This window comes from Hesperophylax consimilis, chromosome 11, assembly GCF_061612785.1.
Source record: "Hesperophylax consimilis isolate HC1 chromosome 11, BYU_Hcon_1.0, whole genome shotgun sequence".
In the NCBI taxonomy this organism is placed as follows: Eukaryota; Metazoa; Arthropoda; class Insecta; order Trichoptera; family Limnephilidae; genus Hesperophylax; species Hesperophylax consimilis.
In genome coordinates, this window is record NC_142846.1 from 7,533,530 (window position 1) to 7,557,025 (window position 23,496).

Genomic DNA, 23,496 nt, shown 5'->3' on the forward strand with positions numbered 1-23,496 from the left:
TAGATATTCGACAGTTATTTACTAAGATAAGCTTATGTTAAATACGGAAAAATAACCTACTAGTGGCTCCACCACATCCAGTACACATAGGGCTGCCAGATTTTTTTTTTTTTTTTTTTATATTTACTCCACACAGGAGGCCCTGAAGAAAATAATTTCCCTCAGGGCCTATGTCATCTTTGGGGATGCTGTGTGGAGGGTCTTTTTGTGGAGAGGAAGGAGTGAACATGGGTCTTGAAGAGTCCCATGTTGTAGGAGGGAGGAAACACAGAGGCCGGCAGTTCGTTCCACAGCCGAGCTGTTGAACTTAAAATGGTCCCCCCTTTGATTTTTTTTGGTACAATTTGTCGAAAATTAAAGGGTCCTTTGATAATCATAAACCCATTTGATTTTAATATATTATAATAAATTTTCCACTTTAATTTTATTGACCGTAACCGGTTTCAGTTCGTTAAAGCCATCTTCAGACTGGTCAATTTTTGGCCAAATTTTTTGACCGATTTTGACCAAAACAAACAGAGAAAATTTCTGAGGGTGAATTCAATGAAACACATAGTAAACATTAAAATTTATATTTATTATTACTATTGGTAAGCAAAAATCTCTTTTTAACATATTTGGCACTAGATGCTACTGCTTTAAATAATCGTGTATTGCCTGAAATTGTATCTTTAAATTCAGTGCAATTGACATATAAATTGAATAAAACACATAATTCGCTTTTTAGGGTATTCACACCTAGTCGATTTCTTTCATCAGTCCATACATTACCCTTTACATTAAAAACTCTTTCTACGAAGGCATTGGAGACGGGAACAATGCACACATGTTGTACCATTTTCAAAAGATTTGAGCAAGTCTTGCTACCACCCACCAGAATTGCTCAATGCTCACGGTTTTTGCTCTGTAAATTATCTCGTGAGGTATATATGTCGCGTATTTAAAAAAAAACGGACATTATTGTCCGGTTTTCCAAAATTTTCTAGACCGGACAGCCGTTCAAAAAACCGTACTGTCCGGTCCAAAACCGGATATCTGGAAACCCTAAGTACACACCCGTTTTTCATCAAACCTGGGTTGCTTGGTTCCCAAAACAAATACCTCATTCGCTCAACGCCAATTCTGGTTCATCGCTCCTAAAATATATAATGCACTGAGTACCGACATAAAGTCGTATAATTCTAACTCCCTTCTTACTGCCCGAGTAAAACATTGGTTATTTGAAAAGGGACGAGCTTTCTACAAAGACTCCTTAAACTCATAAAACTATTCAAAAGAATAATATATATATAAAAAATAAAAAAAATTACTTACTCTATCACACCTTCTTTCCAATTTTTTTCATGGCACGAATTTTGAACCTATGCTCTTATAGTAGAATACCCACAACTCTTATTTCAACTTTCAGTTCTATCTCCATCAAAATATTATATTTCTTTTTTTCTCACCTTACTTTTAATTTCTATATTTGCATTTAGTTTTATTTATTCTTATATGTTTTTTATCTTAGATTTTATTATACTCATATTATTACTTTTTATCTGTTTATTATTATAATTTATTAATGAAGTATTAACAGGTAGGAGAGACAGTAAGTAACAGGTAGGAGAGACGGGAAGGGTTTTTTAAATTACTGTTTTTTATTAGCGGGAGGTGAAGGGCCAGATTTTTATTTTTTATTACAATGTGAATACCGCACAAGAGTCCCAACTGCTCCAAACTGCCTGGAGCCAGTTGAGAGACGCATCACTACTCACACAAAATGCACGGAAGATCAATGGTGAGTTTTTGTGAGACATGCATTAAAAAAATTAAATGAATTTTTTTAATAGATTTTATTAAACATTCTTATAAACATTTTGTTAGTAACTGGATTAGCTTGAAACTAAACGTCATCCAAAAATTAGTTTAGTATTTGGGCAGTCAACAGTGAACTTTTTGAGAGTTGTGCATTCTTCTGTTTTGAGCCACAAGGCTGGAGGGCATTCCTTAAAAGTAAAAATAAATCATTATTAATGTACAGAAAATAGAATAGGCACATAGTATTGGCAAATATTTCATCATTTTTTAAAGAGTTTTTCTTCGAAATTGTAGCAAACCAAAGGAAAATAAGTTCAGATTTGACTGTGTGGAGCAAAGTTCTGTTTCAACTTGACCATTTGCCAATTCATCATCAAAAAATTGTTTTTTTACGTTCCAGTTCCGGTTCAAGATGGTGGCCTTTTCATCCTGCCAGAATTTTCGTAATCGTGGTTCGTACTACGTGCTTTCAAATCGGAATAATCCTGAAGAAAGTTTGAAAAGATAATAAATTGTCAGTTAGATGGTGAAATTTTGTCTAGGTACCTAATTTCTTATTTGAAATTAAAAAAATATGGAATGTATTTTAATAAATAGTTAGGAATTTAAGTACCTACTTTACAAAATTATGATTTCTTTGGAAATTTAGGTTATTATTTATAAAATTAGAGAAAATTAGAAACATACTTTTATGGACGCGATGTTTACTCTTCACAGAACTACTAGTGTGGGGAGGGAAAAGAACGGCTAGTATTCTTCTTTAAATAAAATGTAACCGGCAGAAAAAATCGGCAAGTGGTCGAAAAGTTTGGGGACCTCTGCTTTAAATGAGCCAGAAATGATTATACTAAACAAAAAGCAACACATTTAAGTACTTTTTTCCAATTAATTCGAGTTGAAGGTTTTTTTGGTCTAGTGAAAAAATAACCTAAAGTCAGTTTGCTTCCTTCTAAATTATACGACTCACATAGACGTTGTTCGTTGGCGATTTTCAGTCATGCTCAGGAAATTACAAACATTATCGATCGACCATGCTACATGCTTCATCTAAGATCTATTCAACTTGGAGACGACAATGGTCATATATTTTTTGTCATTTTAGGAATCTGTTTTGAGAAACTAAAGCAAAGATATAGTTATAATTACCCTCATCAGTGCATCTATCACGCACCAAAGGATTGTCTTCGGGGTGCATCTAGGATGTTCTGCTTCTGCGAAGCATTTCTGCATTGAAGTCTCCATAGCCGGGGAAAATTTAGTCAAGCTTTGTTTAAGGTGTTTTGTAAAAGCTGCCTTATCGACCATATTGTTAGAAAGCAGGTGATTTTTCTTCTTCATTATGCAGGCAATGAGATCACACTGAAAACGAAAAAACTTAGGCCCAGTTTCTCTTCTGCTAATCACAATTTGTTCAAAAGCTGAAACGGTTTTAGCTTCGGCATTCAACAGGGACCTTTCAACCGTCAAAAAACAAAAAAAAAATCGTAAATAAAAAATTAAATGTACAGAAATTAGAATAGGCACATAGTATTGGCAGATATTTCATCATTTTTTAAAGTGTTTTCTTTCGAAATTGTAGCAAATCAAAGGAAAATAAGTTGAGAATTGACTGTGTGGAGCAAAGTTCTGTTTTAACTTGACCATTTGACATTTCATCATCAAAAAAACTGTTATATCAAATGAAAAATACACTTTGTAAAACACCACTTTTATTTTGAATTAATATTAACAGCCAACCAGGTTTCGCTTAGCTCAAGCTTCATCAGGGCTTATTATATCAACTAAAGTTATTTTCATACAGACACATATATATAGAAAAAATAAAACAATGAGTGAAAGAGATAGAAATAAAATACACGAGTGAAAGAGATAGAAATGAGCACACACCTTATTAGTGCTAGAACGAGAAAGGATGTATACTGATTACAGGATGGGTAGGAAGGGAGGGGGAAGGGAGGAAACAGTTTTATAAGAGGTTAACGGAATAAATTAAATATTGGACTATTAGTTAAATTGATTTGATTGTTGATTATATTTGATTTATTACTGACGGCTTTTTTTAATTTCGAGGGCTTCTAAATTGTTTAACCTAATTCCAATTCCATTTTTATGTAATATTGTAGTCCCAGAGGTTTTATCAAATGAATGGTTAGTTTCTAGTAGATGATTCGCGAATTCTGAAAAGGCATTATTATTTAAACACCTCAGGTGTTCTTTTATTCTTATGTTTACGTTCCGGGCCGTTTTTCCGATATAAAAAGCAGAACAATCATTACAATTAAGTTTATAATATAATATGCCCGAGTGGCTGAGTTTATCATCAATATCTTTAGTGTTAATTAAGTATTTACCTAAGTTATTATTAGTATAAAAAGCGGGATTTATTTCTGGAGGGAATTTTTTTACACTTAAAGAAGAAAAGATATTTGTATAAAGTACTCTACGCCACTGGAATTGGTGATTAATGGTCATATTATTATTAGATTTATTGAAAAGAAATTTATTTGAAGCTATTTGTTTATAAGATGATTCATATCACCAAATCAAGGTGATTCATATCACCAAACAAAGTTTCTAACAAAAAACCCGAAAGTACCAAAACTTTACGGATTTCTGAAAATCCATAAAATTGAAACCACCCCAATTAGACCCGTGGTCTCCTGCTGTAATTCCCCCAATTTTAAAATAGCTTATTTTATAACAAAGGTATTTAATGACACTAATGTGTTTTCCCCTAAATATACCATCAAAAATTCATTAGCATTAATTGATGAACTAAAGGACCTGGTTCTTCCCACTAATTGTAAATTAATATCATTCGATGTAGTTAATTTATTCCCTAATGTTCCAATCACTGAAAGTAAAACTCTAATATCAAATTTACTGAATAATTCACACCTAACTAAAGATCTTGCTAATGATTTGTCGCGGCTGTTTAATATTTGTTTAAATCAAAATTATTTTCAATATAATAACATTATTTATCAACAGAAGGATGGATTAGCAATGGGGTCTCCAACGAGCCCTCTCATCGCCGACATTTTCATGAACAATCTAGAGAATAATATTTTTGCTTCCAAATCACCTCTCTTAAAAAATATATTACTGTGGAGACGTTACGTTGACGATGTTCTTTGCATTTGGACAGGTATCGAAAGACAATTAGACTCATTTCTCAAAATAATAAATTCTTTCCATAAACAAATTCAATTTACTTTAGAAATAGGTACCAACTCAACCTTGAATTTTCTAGACCTAACTTTAAGTATCATTAACAATAAAATTGATTTCGATATCTACCGTAAACCTACATATACTGATACTACCATTCACAATTCATCTAACCACCCGATATCCCACAAACATTCAGATTTTCACTCCAAGATACATCGATTGATTACCGTACCATTAAACAAAAACAATTTTAACAAGGAATTATCTATAATTAAACAAATTGCTGTAAATAACGGGTATGAGACAAAACTAGTAGCCAATATTCTTAATAAAAAATTGAAACAAATAGCTTCAAATAAATTTCTTTTCAATAAATCTAATAATAATATGACCATTAATCACCAATTCCAGTGGCGCACAGTGGGCTGAAAATCGCCTTTCATAGACATAGAGACTTGAATTTTCAAGGGTATTTTTTTTTTGCTAGAAATGGATTCTGCTGATCATTACCATGCTATAAAATGTCGTACGAAGCAATTGCGTGTACAAATGAAGGAGTTATAATTTTTTTAAGAAAAATTTGTATGGCGCTGACATTAAAAATGAGGCTATCTCTGGAATCATAAGGTTGGCCGTTCTATCCTTACACACAGATAATACTACTATTTATTTGTATTTTTTGGACATCATTTTTAATGTCAGTTCCATACAAATTTTTCTTAAAAAAATGATGACTCCTTCATTTGTACACGCAATTGCTTCGTACGACATTTTATAGCATAGTAATGATCAGCAGAATCCATTTCTAGCCAAAAAAAATACCCTTGAAAATTCAAGTCTCTATGTCTATGAAAGGCGATTTTCAGCCCACTGTGTGGCGTAGAGTACTTTATACAAATATCTTTTCTTCTTTAAGTGTAAAAAAATTCCCTCCAGAAATAAATCCCGCTTTTTATACTAATAATAACTTAGGTAAATACTTAATTAACACTAAAGATATTGATGATAAACTCAGCCACTCGGGCATATTATATTATAAACTTAATTGTAATGATTGTTCTGCTTTTTTATATCGGAAAACGGCTCGGAACGTAAACATAAGAATAAAAGAACACCTGGGGTGTTTAAATAATAATGCTTTTTCAGAATTCGCGAATCATCTACTAGAAACTAACCATTCATTTGATAAAACCTCTGGGACTACAATATTACATAAAAATGGAATTGGAATTAGGTTAAACAATTTAGAAGCCCTCGAAATTAAAAAAGCCGTCAATAATTAATCAAATATAATCAACAATCAAATCAATTTAACTAATAGTCCAATATTTAATTTATTCCGTTAACCTCTTATAAAACTGTTTCCTCCCTTCCCCCTCCCTTCCTACCCATCCTGTAATCAGTCTACATCCTTTCTCGTTCTAGCACTAATAAGGTGTCTGCTCATTTCTATATCTTTCACTCGTGTATTTTATTTCTATCTCTTTCACTCATTGTTTTATTTTTTCTATGTATATGTGTCTGTATGAAAATAACTTTAGTTGATATAATAAGCCCTGATGAAGCTTGAGCTAAACGAAACCTGGTTGGCTGTTAATATTAATTCAAAATAAAAGTGGTGTTTTACAAAGTGTATTTTTCATTTGATATATAATGTCACATCACAAAGTGTTTGCTTCTTTCGATAAAAAAAAAACTGTTTGTTACGTTCCGGTTCCGGTTCAAGATGGTGGCCTTTTCATACTGCCAGAATTGTCGAAATTGTGGTTCCTACTACAAACTGTCAAACCAAAAAAAAAGAAAGTTTGAAAAGACAATAAATTGTAATTGATATGATGAAATTTCGTCTAGGTACCTATTTCTTATTTGAAATATATCGTAAATATTTTTTTACGTTACTCCTACTTTTTGGGTTCCAACTTAGGTCATTGTGAATTGGGACGCGACAAATTAAATTAATTTAGAAAAAATAGTGACATGAAAATTTATAAATCGTTTTGCATCCTATTCCTTTGATGAATTATTTTTGGAACTGCTTGTAGTCGAATAAATTAAATGCGAATTTTGCAAAGTTTTATTCGAACCGTTCAACTGTTCAAAAAATAACTTATTTATTTATTTTGTAAGAAACAAACAGCTTTTATATAATATACAATGATAGATATAAATATACAAGTTAACTGAAGTCAAGCCACAGAAGTTTCTTATGTTAAAGTTTATTAGAAATGAAGTTTTAATATCTTAAAATTAATTTGGTGTTAAAGGAAGATGAGAGGAAGAGGAAAATAGGAAGAGGATAGGAGATGCTGCCGATACATTCCATACTCTCATATTAATAATCGATCGTACGCATTACTTCATATCGATATTTCTTTAGGTTATTTCTTTAACTTATAAAAAGGTGTAGGTTCCTCATGGGCTCTGATTTTCAAAAATTTATTTCGCTGGCACAAAAGTTCAAGGTGCTCAAGGCGCCATTTGGATAAGGGTCGGGGCATCTCATAGTTGATAGTAGTTTGACTAGTCTATAGTTAGGAATAAGAGAGATTATTGAAGAAATGTATCGTTCAGCGCTCTTGCAAATCATCCAAATATTATTATTATTACTGTAGATACTTACAGCTACGTAATGAACGTGATCGGTTTCTTCTTTACGCGGAAGGTCAAAGTAGCATTCACGCATATCGTCATCAAGAGAATACACCGGTAAATTTGTGCAGCACCTCACTCTCTGGAAAGATTATGGTAGTCATTAATGTCAACAATGGGTTCTTTACACTGTACAGAAAATCCCAATAATAAGGAACTCCAGTGAAAAATATAAATTCATGTAGATCAATAAACGCTGATTCTGAATATAAAAGTTTATTAAGGGGAAACTTAATGCTAAATCACTATTTTGATTAATCTTTATAAAGAATTGGTGTTTTTTTTATATTAACTCCACACAGGAGGCCCTGAAGAAAATAATTTCCCTCAGGGCCTATGTCATCTTTGGGGATGCTGTGTGGAGGGTCTTTTTGTGGAGAGGAAGGAGTGAACATGGGTCTTGAAAAGTCCCATGTTGTAGGAAGGAGAAAACACAGAGGCCGGTAGTTCGTTCCACAGCCGAGCTGTTGAACTTAAGAACGAATCGTAGAAGCGACCCGTTCTCATGTGACAAATGTCAACCGTGTACAAATGTTGGGCGCACGTTTGGCGTGTATCCCGACTACGCACTGGTGCCGAAGGGATCAATGACGCTAGTTCCTCAGAGCATCTTCCATTGTAATACCGATAGAACAAGGACAGCATACCTACCTGACGCCTGTGCTCTAAAGATTGCAGTCCGTTTGTTAAGATTGGGGAATCTATCAAACGGACCGCCCGTTTTTGCACAGAGTCAAGGGTTTTTTTCAGGTATTTAGGGGCTCCGGACCAGAGATGGCTGCCAAATTCGACAGTAGGGCGCACTTGCGATTTGTACAGGGTCAGCAGTTGTGTACTATTAAAGTATTTGCGGGCCCTGTACAGTACGCCCAGATTCTGAGAGGCCAACTTTACTCTGGCTTCGATGGAGCCCCCGTACCTGAGCTGGTCACTTATAGTTACAACAAGCATATCAATGGAAGGCCTGTTCGGAAGATTGCTTCCGTCTAAGGAGACAAGATTATCATTTGGATCCCTTTTTGACGTAATCAGACAGGATTGGGTCTTTGAAACATTAAATTCGACGAGATTATTTTTACCCCAGGAGGAAATACTCTCGAGATAAACGTCCATTCTCTGCTTCAAAGCCCTCCGAGCCGTTGGAGTTTGTGTGCCCTTTGGGGGCTTGTCAAACAAAAAGCTATCATGAACTGTACTGTCATCCGCATAACAATGAATCGGTGCACATGTCAAAAGGTCATTGATGTGCAACAAAAACAAAGTCGGAGACAGAACCGATCCCTATGGGACTCCAGCATTTATGGAGTGTGAAGAAGAGGTGAAACCGTCAGCAACTGCCTGAATCGACCTATCCCTTAAAAAGTCAGCAATCCACGTACACAGGGATGCGGGAAGTCCGTAAGAAGGCAATTTGTTGACAAGTCCTCGGTGCCAGACTCGGTCAAAGGGCTTGGATATGTCTAGTGCGACCTTTTGGGTCTCACCGTGACGTTCCAGGCACCGCCCCCAAACATGCGTCACATACGCGAGAAGATCACCGCACGAGCGGTTCCGCCGGAATCCGTATTGACGGTCGTTGATAATTTTGTTCTTCTCGAGGTGTAACGGACGTAGTTGACCATATTATTTAATTTCATAAAAATTGTTTACTTTTATAAAATGTCCCTACTCCACGCCACTGGCAAAATCACCACTCCCCGCCACTGGCCATTTTGTCCAATTTTCGGCCCAGGCCGCTTGAAAACTTTGTCTACGAACGGCATCGATACCGCGTCGCCGGCTTACCTGCCGCGTAGATCGATGTCCAGCATTTTTTCTATGTAAAAATTACTAGGAAAAATCAATTTTTAAATGTTACAAATGTATGTATTTTACTTGTTCATCCCCTCGGCGGTAGTCAAATAAACACTATTTTCGATATACTACCGCTGAGGAGATATTAAAAAAGCTGTTTTTCACCCATATGTAAACCCATTTTTGAACAATATTTTTTACCTTTTCAGTTCATCTTTACCACCGAAACCAAGCGTTTTATTTATCTACAAGTGACTCCTGCCCAACATCTGCCTCACCTCGCCGAGTCTTCTGCTCCAAGATCTTCTGGTGTTACCTCTTCGAGACCAGCCGGCCCTCCTTTGGAAAACCGCCAACACCAGAAGCGAGCAGAGACGAAAGCACACCCAGTGCCCACCATTCACCAAGCCTGGGTGCGGGAGGCAGATTTCATCACAATATCAACTACAATCATCATCATCGGCCGTAAAGGAGCATTCTCATCGGTTGAAGACACGGTTTGGACCCGGCGCCTAAATCTACAGTCTTGTGCGGACTCCCGTCCAGTACAAGTGGTCCTTCGAGCCGGATTCTCACACGCCTTCAACCAGGATGTCTCCAACTTTACGGTCGAGCCGGATCCAAGACGATGGATCCTCAACACCATCTGCAGATGCCCTGGACGCTGGGTCTCAGGCCACGGCTGCGGTTCACGTCACGCCTGACGTAACCCCCATGCCCACGCCCAGCACTACTCCTGACATGGCACCACCTGCACATCATGACTCACCGCCCTCCACATCTCAAGAGGATGCGATGGAGTCATTGCGACAACAGCTTCGAAGTCAAACCGAGCACATTGAGAGACTTAAAGCAGCTCTTCAATCAGCTCCAACAGCAGCAGCCCCTGCCCCTCCTGGACCTTCGAAGCTCCTGGAGAGGTCACCACCATCATGGACGCAGCCCGGCCAATCGAGCCCGGTGCCTCTGGTGGACCAGAGGTATGAGGAACCAGCAGCAGCAGCGCCTGCCCGATCTGGACCCGTACTCCTGGAAGGGTACCCTGCTCAAGGAGGACCCTGGCGCTTCCAAGGGTACAGCCCTGGATGGGTGCAGCCCGGCCAACCGAGCCCGGTGCCTCTGGTGGACCAGAGGTACTCAGCAGCGGCGCAGCCAAGGCCAGCCGGTCCCCCGCCCTCGTCACCCTGGCCCAATGCAGGGTGGCCAAACATGATGCAGCCTGGACCCTCTGGCCCCGTACCGCCCGCCCCTCTGATAGAACAGAGGCAAGCCGTACCTAAAGTGCCAGCCGGACCTGTACCTCTGGTGGACCAGAGGTACGCATCACGAGCGCAGCAAGAGCCAGCAGGCCCTGCGCAACCAGCACCCTGGACCATTCAGGGATGCCCAGTACTGGTGCAGCCTGGACCTCATGGCCCTGTGCTGCCCGTACCTCTGCCCCACCCGGGGTACCCAGCGCCGATGCCAGGATCACCTGCCGGACTGCTGGAGCAGTGGGACGTGCCATGGACACAGCCTGGACCACCTGGACCCTCTGGACCATCTGGACCATCTGGACATGTGCCGCCCGTACCACTGCGCGAACAGGAGTATGGCGTGCCGGCACGGCCAGATGGCCCGCCCACAGCCAGTACCAGCTCCATGCCGAGATTCCCGCCCCAACCTACGGCGGATGAGACGGCCCAACATACCAGAGCCTGGGTTCAGCATGATGGCAGTCCCATGGCTCAGCTGGCCTCCGCCCTGACAGAAGCCATCAGAGCTTCAAGGGCTCAGGAGAGCCCCCGTCCCACAATCGAGGACGATCCACGAATGGCGGCCCTTATTGCCAGACAATCTATGGCCAAGGACCTGCCTCCATTCTCTGGAGATCCACTGGAGTGGCCCACCTGGAGGGCACAGTTTAACCAGTCTACCTCCACATGTCGGATGACCTCCAGCGAAAACTTGATCCGCCTACAGCGGGCCCTCAAGGGGAAAGCCCGAGAAGCCGTCGGCCCCCTTCTGATGGACCCTGCCCAGGTTCCGGAGATCCTGGCAGTCCTGGAGCAGAGATTTGGAGGGACTACTTCACTCGCTGCTCTGATGCTGGACAAAGTGAAGAAGCTGCCCCACCTCACAATTGAGGCCTCTCTGGAGGACATCGCAGACTTCTCTGGCACAGTTCAAAACCTGGTGGCATCACTCCGCTCCCTCAACAATGATGGCTATCTGACGAATCCAGCGCTGCTCAGTGACATCGCGGGGAAGATGCCGCCCACCTTGCGGTTGGCGTGGCTGATGGAAGTGCGGCACTACGAGGCCTCCGCTACCATCTGCCAGTTTGCCGCCTTCCTGAAAACCGTCGCGAACGCCATCCCAAAGTCCGGATTGGTTGACCCCGCGAGGTCCCGCCCACGCCGTGAACATTCGTTCTCAATAACGGAACAGTTTTCGCGAAAAAACAGTGCTCAAAATCGTGAAACATGTGACGAAAACCGTTTAGAGAACACGTCTGCCGCGTCAGAACAGTTTTGGCGAAAAAACAGTGCGCGCCAACGTGATACCCGTGAAAGTTTCATTAATATGTCTGCCGCGTCAGAAAAGTTTTCGCGAAAAAACAATTCGAACAAAAGTGACACTTGTGACAACAGTTTAAACACGTCTGCCGCGTCAGAACGGTTTTTATCGCGGGAAAACAATGTTTACAACAACAATTCTAGTGAAAAACAACAGTTTGCGAAAAATAATCGAAAGCCCCAAAATTTGTCTGGTAATAATCGAATGCCCCAAATTTTGTCTGGTAATAATCGAGAAAATAATCGAAGCGGGGAAAAAGTGCAAAACAGTTACGGTGAAGTTCGCGAGTTCGATAACCGCGCCGGGTGTGTCGAGTGTGGTGAAAATGGCCACCAACTTAGCGAATGTCGCACTTTCGCCGCGAAAGACTTAAAATATCGTTTTGAAACAGTGAACGACGCCGGTTTGTGCCGATTGTGCCTCAATGGCAAACATTATACAAAGCAGTGCAAAGTTAGTGAATGGTGCGGCGTGGGGGAGTGCAGATCCCCCCACCACCGACTTCTTCACAACTATAATAACAATCGTGATAATGACATTACTGTGGCAGATGTTCACAATATGTGACGCCACACCGAAAGTGCCGTGTTAAAAGTGGTGGGAGTCATATTGTCGGGCCCGAAGCGGCAGATTAAAACCTTTGCGCTTCTGGACGAGGGCTCAACAGTCACCCTTATTGACGCCACCACAGCACAAAAACTCGGCACAACCGGACCTACCCGTGAGCTACGACTACACGGAGCAAAAAACATGTGCTCAACAGACATGACGTCCCGCCGCGTGCCAATCACTCTACGCGGCGCCGGAATGGCTGATGAGTTTATTATCAAAGCCAATACCATCAAGCAGCTCAGTCTTCCTGTACAGAGGTACCACGGTCGCTTCATCACCCCCACACTTCTCATCGGGCAAGACAATGCTCACCTTATTGTCTCGAGGGAAGTGCGCGACGTTCGTGATTCTACGCGAATATTATCACGAACGGCGTTGGGGTGGACCACCCATGGCGGAGGGACCTCTGAACATGTGGATGAAGCTACCACATTGGCCATACGAGCCACAATGTCACCCAGGCGCACTGCCGGGAGGCATCATACAGTGCACCATGGACCATCTGGCCCCGTACCGCGAGCACCTCTGATACAGGCGGCCGTACGAGGAGTACCAGCTGGATCTGTGCCAGCACCTTTGCAGAGAAGACCACCCAGGCACCATGCCCGGTGGCATTCTACCATGCCCCATGGACCATCTGGACCCGTACCGCGAGCACCTCTGATACAGGCGGCCGTACGAGGAGTACCAGCTGGATCTGTGCCAGCACCTTTGCAGAGAAGACCACCCAGGCACCATGCCCGGTGGCATTCTACCATGCCCCATGGACCATCTGGACCCGTACCGCGAGCACCTCTGATACAGGCGGCCGTACGAGGAGTACCAGCTGGATCTGTGCCAGCACCTTTGCAGAGAAGACCACCCAGGCACCATGCCCGGTGGCATTCTACCATGCCCCATGGACCATCTGGACCCGTACCGCGAGCACCTCTGATACAGGCGGCCGTACGAGGAGTACCAGCTGGATCTGTGCCAGCATCTTTGCTGAGAAGACCACCCAGGCACCATGCCCGGTGGCATTCTACCATGCCCCATGGACCATCTGGCCCAGTACCGCGAGCACCTCTTATACAGGCGACCGTACAAGGAGTACCAGCTGGATCTATGCCTGCAAATGGTACGAGAAAATTAGTCGGCCCCGCGAAAGGGTCTCCCAGGCACATTGAAGTAAGGCGCCAAAACGTTGGCCTTTCTTCAACTGTGGCAGAAACACTGCCCGACATCAAGAAATTCTCCTCATTTAATCATCTTATTCAAACTACCTGCCGGATACATCGTTCTATTAAAAGGTGTCGTGGAAAAAGCCACGAACAACCTGATAATCATTTAAGAACCGATGAAATCAAGGAAGCAGAGGCCCGATGGGCAAGAAAATGTCAAGAAGAGACATTTTATCATGACATAAATGCGCTCCAGAAAGGAGATCCACTACCAAGTGACAGTAGGCTCAAAGCCTTGAGCCCCTTCCTTGGACCTGACGGCCTACTGAGGATGAATTCCAGATTACAAGCCCTCAGTAACGTGCCCCAAGCAGTGCGGACACCTATAATTTTGGATGGTGATCATGCATATGCACGACTTCTGGTGAGACGTCATCACCAGGAAGCCGATCATCCGAATAAGGAGAGAACAATGGCTGAGGTGCGAGGCAGCTACCATGTGCTGCGACTGCGAACAAATATTCGCAAGATCGCCCACAACTGCCCCACCTGCAAGATGCGCAGGAGCAAGCCAGCCCCCCCTCTAATGGGGCCCTTGCCGCCATCAAGGCTAGCCCACCATGTTCCTCCATTCACCCCTGCTGCAGACGGCCGAGTGAGGACCGCCCGGATCCAGACGAGCACCGGATTTTACGTCCACCCCGATGTGAAGCTCGCTGTAATCCTGCCGGCCCCGCCTACCGATGCAACATCAACAGTACCACCAGCCCAGCACCATCCCAGAGGGACTGGCCGCCGCGGGCTGCAACGTACCAACAAACGTCCTATTTTTTAGTTCAGCATAGCTAAACGGGGGGAGTGTAACGGACGTAGTTGACCATATTATTTAATTTCATAAAAATTGTTTACTTTTATAAAATGTCCCTACTCCACGCCACTGGCAAAATCACCACTCCCCGCCACTGGCCATTTTGTCCAATTTTCGGCCCAGGCCGCTTGAAAACTTTGTCTACGAACGGCATCGATACCGCGTCGCCGGCTTACCTGCCGCGTAGATCGATGTCCAGCATTTTTTCTATGTAAAAATTACTAGGAAAAATCAATTTTTAAATGTTACAAATGTATGTATTTTACTTGTTCATCCCCTCGGCGGTAGTCAAATAAACACTATTTTCGATATACTACCGCTGAGGAGATATTAAAAAAGCTGTTTTTCACCCATATGTAAACCCATTTTTGAACAATATTTTTTACCTTTTTTGCGTGTACAAAAATCCAGGAACCTCGTAGCATAGTGAATCTTATCTCTTTCTGAGCGCTATGTTACGGGGGACCTCGGAAAAATACTAACTTAACATGTTTTACAAATTTGATCGCTTTGAGATCATTTTTACACATTTATTTACAAACATTTCTTATTTTTTGTCGTATCTTGGCAAACAAAAAATCTAGTTGTCAAGATACACATTCTTATAACTACTATGCATTTAAACTATGTAATTGTCATTCATGTAAGCGCTCAAAATCTTTTCTAACTCGCAAATTTAAGCGACTACTATCACCATTGCTATCGACAAAATGAATATGCAACATTTTGTCGGAGGCTATAAACGCATTGTTGGCGCGGGTACAACCCCCCACCACTTTTGGGCTCCTAGCCCAATGTCGGGCACGAGTCAGGCTAATTAAATATAAGCAGCCCCATAATTCAAAATAAATCAGTTCATCTTTACCACCGAAACCAAGCGTTTTATTTATCTACAAGTGACTCCTGCCCAACATCTGCCTCACCTAGCCGAGTCTTCTGCTCCAAGATCTTCTGGTGTTACCTCTTCGAGACCAGCCGGCCCTCCTTTGGAAAACCGCCAACACCAGAAGCGAGCAGAGACGAAAGCACACCCAGTGCCCACCATTCACCAAGCCTGGGTGCGGGAGGCAGATTTCATCACAATATCAACTACAATCATCATCATCGGCCGTAAAGGAGCATTCTCATCGGTTGAAGACACGGTTTGGACCCGGCGCCTAAATCTACAGTCTTGTGCGGACTCCCGTCCAGTACACGAGGTATGTGAGCAGTTTTTCGTTGATCACACGTTCCATCACTTTGGACAGAACTGATGTGATCGCTATGGGGCGGTAGTTGGCCGGGTTGGAGCGGTAACCTTTCTTGGGAATAGGGTGAATGACCGCTTTTTTCCAATCAGAGGGCACAGTGCCACACTTCAGGGACATTTTGAAGAGCTTTGTCAAAACTGGAACTATTTCCGCAGCACACCTCTGCAATACCAGGGCAGGTGTTCCATCAGGTCCACTAGCTTTGTTAACATCGAGCCCCCGTATGACGTGGAGTACATCCCGATGCCGGATCCTCAGCTTTTTCATATAGAAGCCGCAGTGAGGAACCGACGGCGGAACAGCATCTCCGTCGTCGAGGGTCGAGTTTTCCGCAAACATTATCCCTAATAGGTTAGCCTTTTCGGTGGCGGTGTTTGCTAGTGAGCCGTCGAGGTGGCAAACTGGGTTTGCAAAAATTCCGACCAATTGAGCCCGCAAGCGACCAGAATGCTCTGCTGCCATGCGGGCAGGCAGCCAGCTTTTTGCTGATCTGCAGGTCGTGTTCAAATTTTGACCTATTAATGATTCTCTTGCATTCCTTTGCCGATTTGTTGTATGCTGATCTGCTTTCGGTCGTTCGAGATGTGTTGTAGGCTCGGTAAGCCGCGTTTTTTCGTCGAACTGCTTCGGAGCATTGTCGACTGAACCACGGCTTTGAGCCCACACCAGTTTCTTTAGTAGTCGATTGTATGAAGCCATCCATCGCCGATTTGATGACTTCACCAATCTCCTGGGCACATCTTGAAGGGTCCGAAGTCCGAAAACAAACAGCTGACCACGGAAAAGCGTTGAAATGGGCCCGCATACCGAACCAATCTGCTGACCTATAGTGCCACACTTTTCTCCTCAGCCTCTCATTGGTTGGTCTGAGGTTAACGGAGATTGATGTCATCACTAGGCAGTGGTCGGATGATCCCAGAGGCGCTGTGACGTCAATCTTATAACCGTGTGGCACAGTAGTTAAGAATAGGTCTAACAGATTGGAGCGGTGAGTCTGGACATCAGGAACCCTTGTAGGCTCCTGAACCAGTTGCTCTAATCCGTAGCAAATGGCAAAGGATTCCGCCTGTCGGCCAGCCGAGTCCGTTGGGCCTGAGAACTTCAACCATGGTTCGTTATGAACATTGAAGTCCCCCAGAACAACAAACTCGGCCGAAGGGTAGCGGGGCAAAAGATCATCAATAGTATCGCTCAAATGTTTGAAGAGTTCGGAAGTGTCTGATTCGCTATGGTTCGGTGAGCGGTATAAACATGCGTAGAATCTTGCCGTACTGGCAAGATTGACGCGCACACACATTACGTCGAATCTGTACATTATGAATACCAAAAAATATGCTCTAGATAAATTGAAGGTTGTACTATCGCTTCGCTTGAGTAGAATACAAATAAAAATAAATTACTGAATAAAAAATATAAATGTAAGCTTATAAAAAAACATTTTTTTAAAATAGAAATGTATGAATGCGTAAAGGAAACAACTTTAAAAAAATACAGTATTATAGTTAAGATTATCTGTGACAGTTTCACTTGATTAACTTTTTTGCTTTCTTATAAAATTATTTACAAAATAAATAAAACCAGTTTTGTGCTTGAAATCGAACGTTTCTAGACTCCGTTTGTCAAGCGATTTTAATTCCTATTACCTACAATATAACGTATACCAAGAATATACACAATTTTGGCTTGTAGCTTCCTCTTAGCCACTCAAGTGCTCGCATCAATAACTGGAATATGAGTTGATTGATTGGCGTTCGAGTTGGAAATTTCGATGCCTCATTCAAAAAATTCATACCTATGAATCACAACGAAATGGCATGGCACCATTCGGCTCATGTTTAACTGTTATTATTTAGTGTGTATGAAAGAGCGAAGACGCTTTTGACACATTTGCTAATAACAGCTGTTGAATACGAGAAACAATGCCAATGACAGTGACGAAGTGTGGATTTTTATTTTATTTTTTGTTTTTAATTGAAAAAAGAATGTTAACGGTGCCAATAACATTTTTTACTCCAAATGTGCTAAGGAATATCTGGTTAAAGTTTGTCGGGTACGTGCCGATAAACCCTATATAGTCATTGAATTCACCTATATTTTAGCGTTTATCCTATAGTTTTAGGAAATTTCAATATTCGGCAGGCAGGGGGTCTGCGGGAAAAAAAATATTTGGCAAGTGTTCTACGGGGCAAAAAAGTTTGGGAACTTAATTATTATCTCATTAACTAGACTCAGGAATTCGCAATAGTGGAGCTCCGAATTTACAATTTTAGAAAAGAAGCATACGTCGCTTATCCTTCGTTGATTCTCAAGTGTATGCATTTTTAAGATATTTAGTAAAAAGTGTAATGTGAGGGAATATTCAACATCAAATTAATAAATCGTAAAAACTTTAGCTAAATTTTTCCGACATTTTTAAATTGAATTAATTTGAAAGAAAGGTGATTTCGCCAGTTCAGAGGAAAATGTGGAAGTGGAAGGACTGAGGAGTGGAGGAGTCGCGAGAGACCGAAGTCAGTGGAGAGCATTTGTGGAGGAAGTCAAATCCCTCCCGCAGATATAGCGCCGTGATAATGATGGTTTTAAAACTGTCTATTTTCTCACAAATAATAACTGGGTGAAAATTATGAGAGTTATTAAACTATTTGTTTGTGTTTGTTTCCAGTGCTAATTTTGTGCAGTTTGGATTCCAATAAATTGTTGTTATATTATTAAATTAAAATTATAAAGCAAGTTTCATTCTGATAAGTCCTCACCATCCCAGGTTGGATCTTGCAATCTGGAGCTTGTCCAAGAGAAACCTAAAATCAGAAAAATAATTACATGATTTTGAAGAAAATCTCCACCTCAACTGCCTCATTCACAAAACTATCTCAATCTTGACTACCTCATTCATAAAACTATCTCAACCTCAACTACCTCGATCGCATAAATGTATCTCAACATCAAATACTTCTTTCAGATAACTATATCAACCTCAACTACCTCGATCGCATAAATGTATCTCAACATCAAATACTTCTTTCAGATAACTATATCAACCTCAACTACCTCATTCACAAAACTATCTCAACCTCAACCACCTCGATCGCATAAATGTATGTCAACATCAAATACTTCTTTCAGATAACTATATCAACCTTAACTACCTCATTCACGTATATTTATCTCAACCTCAACTACCTCATTCACATAACTATATCAACCTCAACCACCTCGTTCTTATAAATGTATCTCAACATCAAATACCTCTTTCAGATAACTATATCAACCTTAACTACCTCATTCACGTATATTTATCTCAACCTCAACTACCTCATTCACATAACTATATCAACCTCAACCACCTCGTTCTTATAAATGTATCTCAACATCAAATACCTCTTTCAGATAACTATATCAACCTTAACTACCTCATTCACGTATATTTATCTCAACCTCAACTACCTCATTCACACAACTATTTCTACCCCAACTACCTGATTCACATAACTTTTTTTATTTTTTTTTATTTTAGCGACTATATAAAATAATTGTTACATACAAAATATAATGGTGAAATTAAGTATAAAATATTGTATTTCTTAGTCCTCCTCACTAGGGGGTCCTGTGCCGAGGCGGACTAAAGTTATTTAAATATGGTTTATTTGTCTTCTATGTCGTTTTTAGTGTCTTCTATGTCGTTTTTAGTGTCTTCTATATCGTTTTTAGTGTTTTCATTAGGGTTTTTTCATTGACCTCTTTCAGCCATATTTTTATTAATGATTTGTATTCATTAGGATTTTTTATTAGTTTTATGTCTTGGGGAAGGATGTTATGGAGTTTTGTTGCAAAGTATGTATAGTTTCTTTGTCCGAATGTGGTTTTATAACTTGGAATATTTTTTATATCATTTTTGTTCGATCTAGTGTTATGCATACACAGTCTAGTAGAGGATTTGTTATTTTTGAAGAGCTTCAATAATATATTTTTGGCATATATTTGCTGTACATTTGGTACGTCAAAGGAATTGAATATTTCAATTGAAGGCGTTCTAATTGGTACTTTCAATATGGTCTTTATGATTCCTTTTTGAATCGTATTCAGGTTGTGTAGGTACGTATGTGTAGCAGATCCCCATCCTATGATTCCATATTCAATTCGAGCATGACATAATGCGTAGTAGACCTTTTTCATATCCTTTTTATTTAATATGTTTCTTAGATTTTTAAAGAAATATATAAGGCTTGTGAGTTTTTCCGTAATACCTTTGATGTGTAGGTCCCATCTAAGATTTTCGTCGATTATTACTCCGAGATATTTTATGTTTTGTGTTTTTTCGATGACGGGGCAGTAACATTGTATATTATTTCCATGGCATTCGTGTAGTTTTAGTTCTAGTGATTTTATTGGTTGGCTCCTTGCGTTTATTGAAAATGTTATATATTTTGTTTTGCTTATATTAAGGGTAAGCGAGTTGATTTTAAGCCAATTTTGAAGTGCACTAAGCCCCTTTTCAGCCTCATTAAATGTATCCGTCCAATTTTCTTCTTGAAATAATAAAACAGTATCATCAGCAAAACTGATATGAAAAAAAATAAAAAAATAAATTAAAAAAAAAAAAAATTATATACTATATTACAAAAAAAAATTATAAAAAAATTATATATTATAAAAAAAATATTATTATTTAAAAAAATTATATATTATATTACAAAACTGATTATGTTTCCTTTAATGGTAAGGTTAGTTATATCGTTGATATAGATAATGAATAGGATCGGTCCCAGTACACTTCCTTGAGGGACGCCATAGTTTAAAGATAGTAGTTTGCTCTTTTGTTTGCCAATTTGTACTTGTTGTTCTCGCCCTGTTATATATGACTCTAATAAGTTCATTGTTGTTTCGGCCATTCCTATTTTTTTTAGCTTAGTTAGTAATATTTTATGGTCGATTGTGTCAAAAGCTTTTTGAAGATCTATGAATAAAGCCAAACACTTTTTCCCTTCATCTATGTTTTTTATGGCTATGCTTGTTAGATTTTCTATGGCATCATTGGTGCTTAGATTTTCCCTAAAGCCATATTGGGATGGTGATAATGATTTGTTTTGTTCAAGAAAATGAACAATTTGCTTCTTCATTACAGTTTCCAAGATTTTTGAAAAGGAGCTTAAGAGACTTATGGGTCGGTAGTTATATATATCCTTTTTGTTACCACTTTTATGTATAGGTATAACTGTTGCTTTTTTAAGGCATGAGGGGAATACATTTGTAGATATAGACAGATTGACCAAGTATGTCAAAGGGAAGGTCAGTTCATTTTGGAATTGTTTTATTGTTTTATTTGAGATTATATCATTTCCCGATGATTTATTAACATTGAGGGATACAATTGCGTTTCTGATTTCAGTATTGGTTACATTAGTTAACTTTAATTTATCTATCTGGTTCATACTTTCCTTTTCTTCTGGTAAAATGCTAGTTTTTGGATGTCTGATTTGCTTTGCCAATTTTGACCCTATATTTGTAAAAAATTCGTTTACGTATTCGAGAATTTTGTCCGGATGCTTTTCGAAAGAGATTTGGGTATTTTCAATTGTTAGTTCATCTATGCTTTTGTTATGGGATGATTTTGCACTTGTAATTTCATTAATGATCTTCCATAATTTGCGTGGGTCATTGTTACATTCGTCTATTTTTTTCTTATAATAACTTTCTTTGACATTGCGTACAACATTTTTGCAAATATTTCTGTATCTTTTATAATATCGTTGTATAAAAATATCACAAGGATTTAAACTAACTTTCCTGTGTAGTTCATCTCTTTTTCTAATGCAATTTATAACGCTTTGGGTTATCCATGGTTTAAGATGTTGATTTTTATGTGAAATCTTTTTTTCTATTGATTTGGTATTTGACATGATGGTATGAGTTATATATATATAACTATATCAACCTCAACCACCTCGTTCGTATAAATTTATCTCAACCTCAACTACCTCGTTCACATAACTATATCAACCGAAACTACCTCATTCACACAACTATTTCTACCCCAACTACCTGATTCACATAACTATATCAACCTCAACCACCTTGTTCGTATAAATTTATCTCAACCTCAACTACCTCGTTCACATAACTATATCAACCGAAACTACCTCATTCACACAACTATTTCTACCCCAACTACCTGATTCACATAACTATATCAACCTCAACCACCACGTTCGTATAAATTTATCTCAACCTCAACTACCTCGTTCACATAACTATATCAACCGAAACTACCTCATTCGCACAAATTTATCACAACCTCTACTACCTCATTAACATAACTATATAAACTTAAACTACCTTGCTTACAAAAATATTTCTACCTCAACTACATTATTCACAAAACTATCTCAACCTCAACTTGTATAGGGCTAGTAGATTCTTCAATAGTAACCAGGGGCTAATCCTATACAAATCTCAAATACGCCCAACAATTGAATTTGGGAGTCACCTCTGGGCTGGAGCCCCACAATACTATAAATATATTTGATTCTGTGCAAAGGAGGGCAGTTTGTCTGATTGACAAAACAAGGTTAACAGACCGATTGCCATTTCTAATGCACAGACGCAATATGGGTATGCTGAGTTTGTTCTACAGGTATTTTAATGGAGCCTGTTCTCCGGAGCTAGCAGCATTGAACCCCGGTGCACCGGTGCACATGCGTGAAACTCGACGGAGCACCGGTGAACGGTTGATGTTGGCTTCATGAGAATGCGCCGCTTCTTGTGTATGTGGAACGAGTTACCGGCATCTGTTTTTCCTCCATCATATAATCTGGCCCTCTTCAAGACCCGCATTAATAAATCCCTCCCTAAAGTCCCTATCCTAATCCGCCTCACAACGCTGCCCAACCGGGTGGCGACATAGTTCCTCTGCCTTTACATTGTACAGTCTTGTTGATTCTTTTGCTTTGTTCGCTCTTGTGAATTGTCACATAAAAAAATTAAAAAAATCATTCACAAAACTATCCGAAGCTTAACTAAACCAATCCCGAATCTTTTTGAACCTCGAATCTAGCAAAATCTAAAATATTCACTAAAAATCTCCAATTTTGGAATCAACCTTTTTCGTACTGATTATAGAAAAATTTCTGGTAAGGAAAGAAAATAATTCTAATAAATTGAAAAGAATTCAATAATATTCAAACACTAAAATATTGTACTTTTTTTATGTTCGCAGTCATCTTGAATTTGCTTCTCCCATAAGGAATCCTCAATATAATATTTATGTGCATTGAAGCCATCCAAAAAAAATTTGTAAATCATTTAAATTTTAAGATGAATATTGATAACCACGACATTAACAGCTCCATGGAATAGATAGATAGACCTAGAAGTGACTCCGCAGATATAGGATATCTTCATAAAATTATCAATGGTCTTATTGATTGTTCGCCCCTTTTGTCTCAGATTAATTTTAGAGTCCCAAGCTTTAGAACTAGAGATAAATCACTTTTTCATCTTCAAAATGTTCTACTAATCTCAGACAAAACGCTTTTATATTCAGAGCTTGTACCCTATACAATAAGAATTTTAATTATATAACATTTAAAAAAACTTACCTTAGCTATTATTAAATAATAATTAATAACATACT

General features: G+C 39.7%; 1 protein-coding gene across 1 annotated transcript in view; it reads right to left on the minus strand.

Moving 5' to 3' along the window:
- Positions 1–1,863: 1,863 nt before the first annotated feature.
- Positions 1,864–23,496, minus strand: part of Obp93a (Odorant-binding protein 93a) — a 32,633-nt gene continuing 11,000 nt past the window's right edge. Inside the window, exons 2-5 of the mRNA XM_089637004.1 lie at positions 18,620–18,664; positions 7,595–7,705; positions 2,947–3,159; positions 1,864–1,988 (exon numbers count right to left, since the gene is read on the minus strand). Of these exons, the coding sequence (XP_089493130.1) occupies positions 1,893–1,988; positions 2,947–3,159; positions 7,595–7,705; positions 18,620–18,664 (465 nt within the window). The 3' untranslated portion in view covers positions 1,864–1,892. The remainder of the gene's footprint in view (positions 1,989–2,946; positions 3,160–7,594; positions 7,706–18,619; positions 18,665–23,496) is intronic.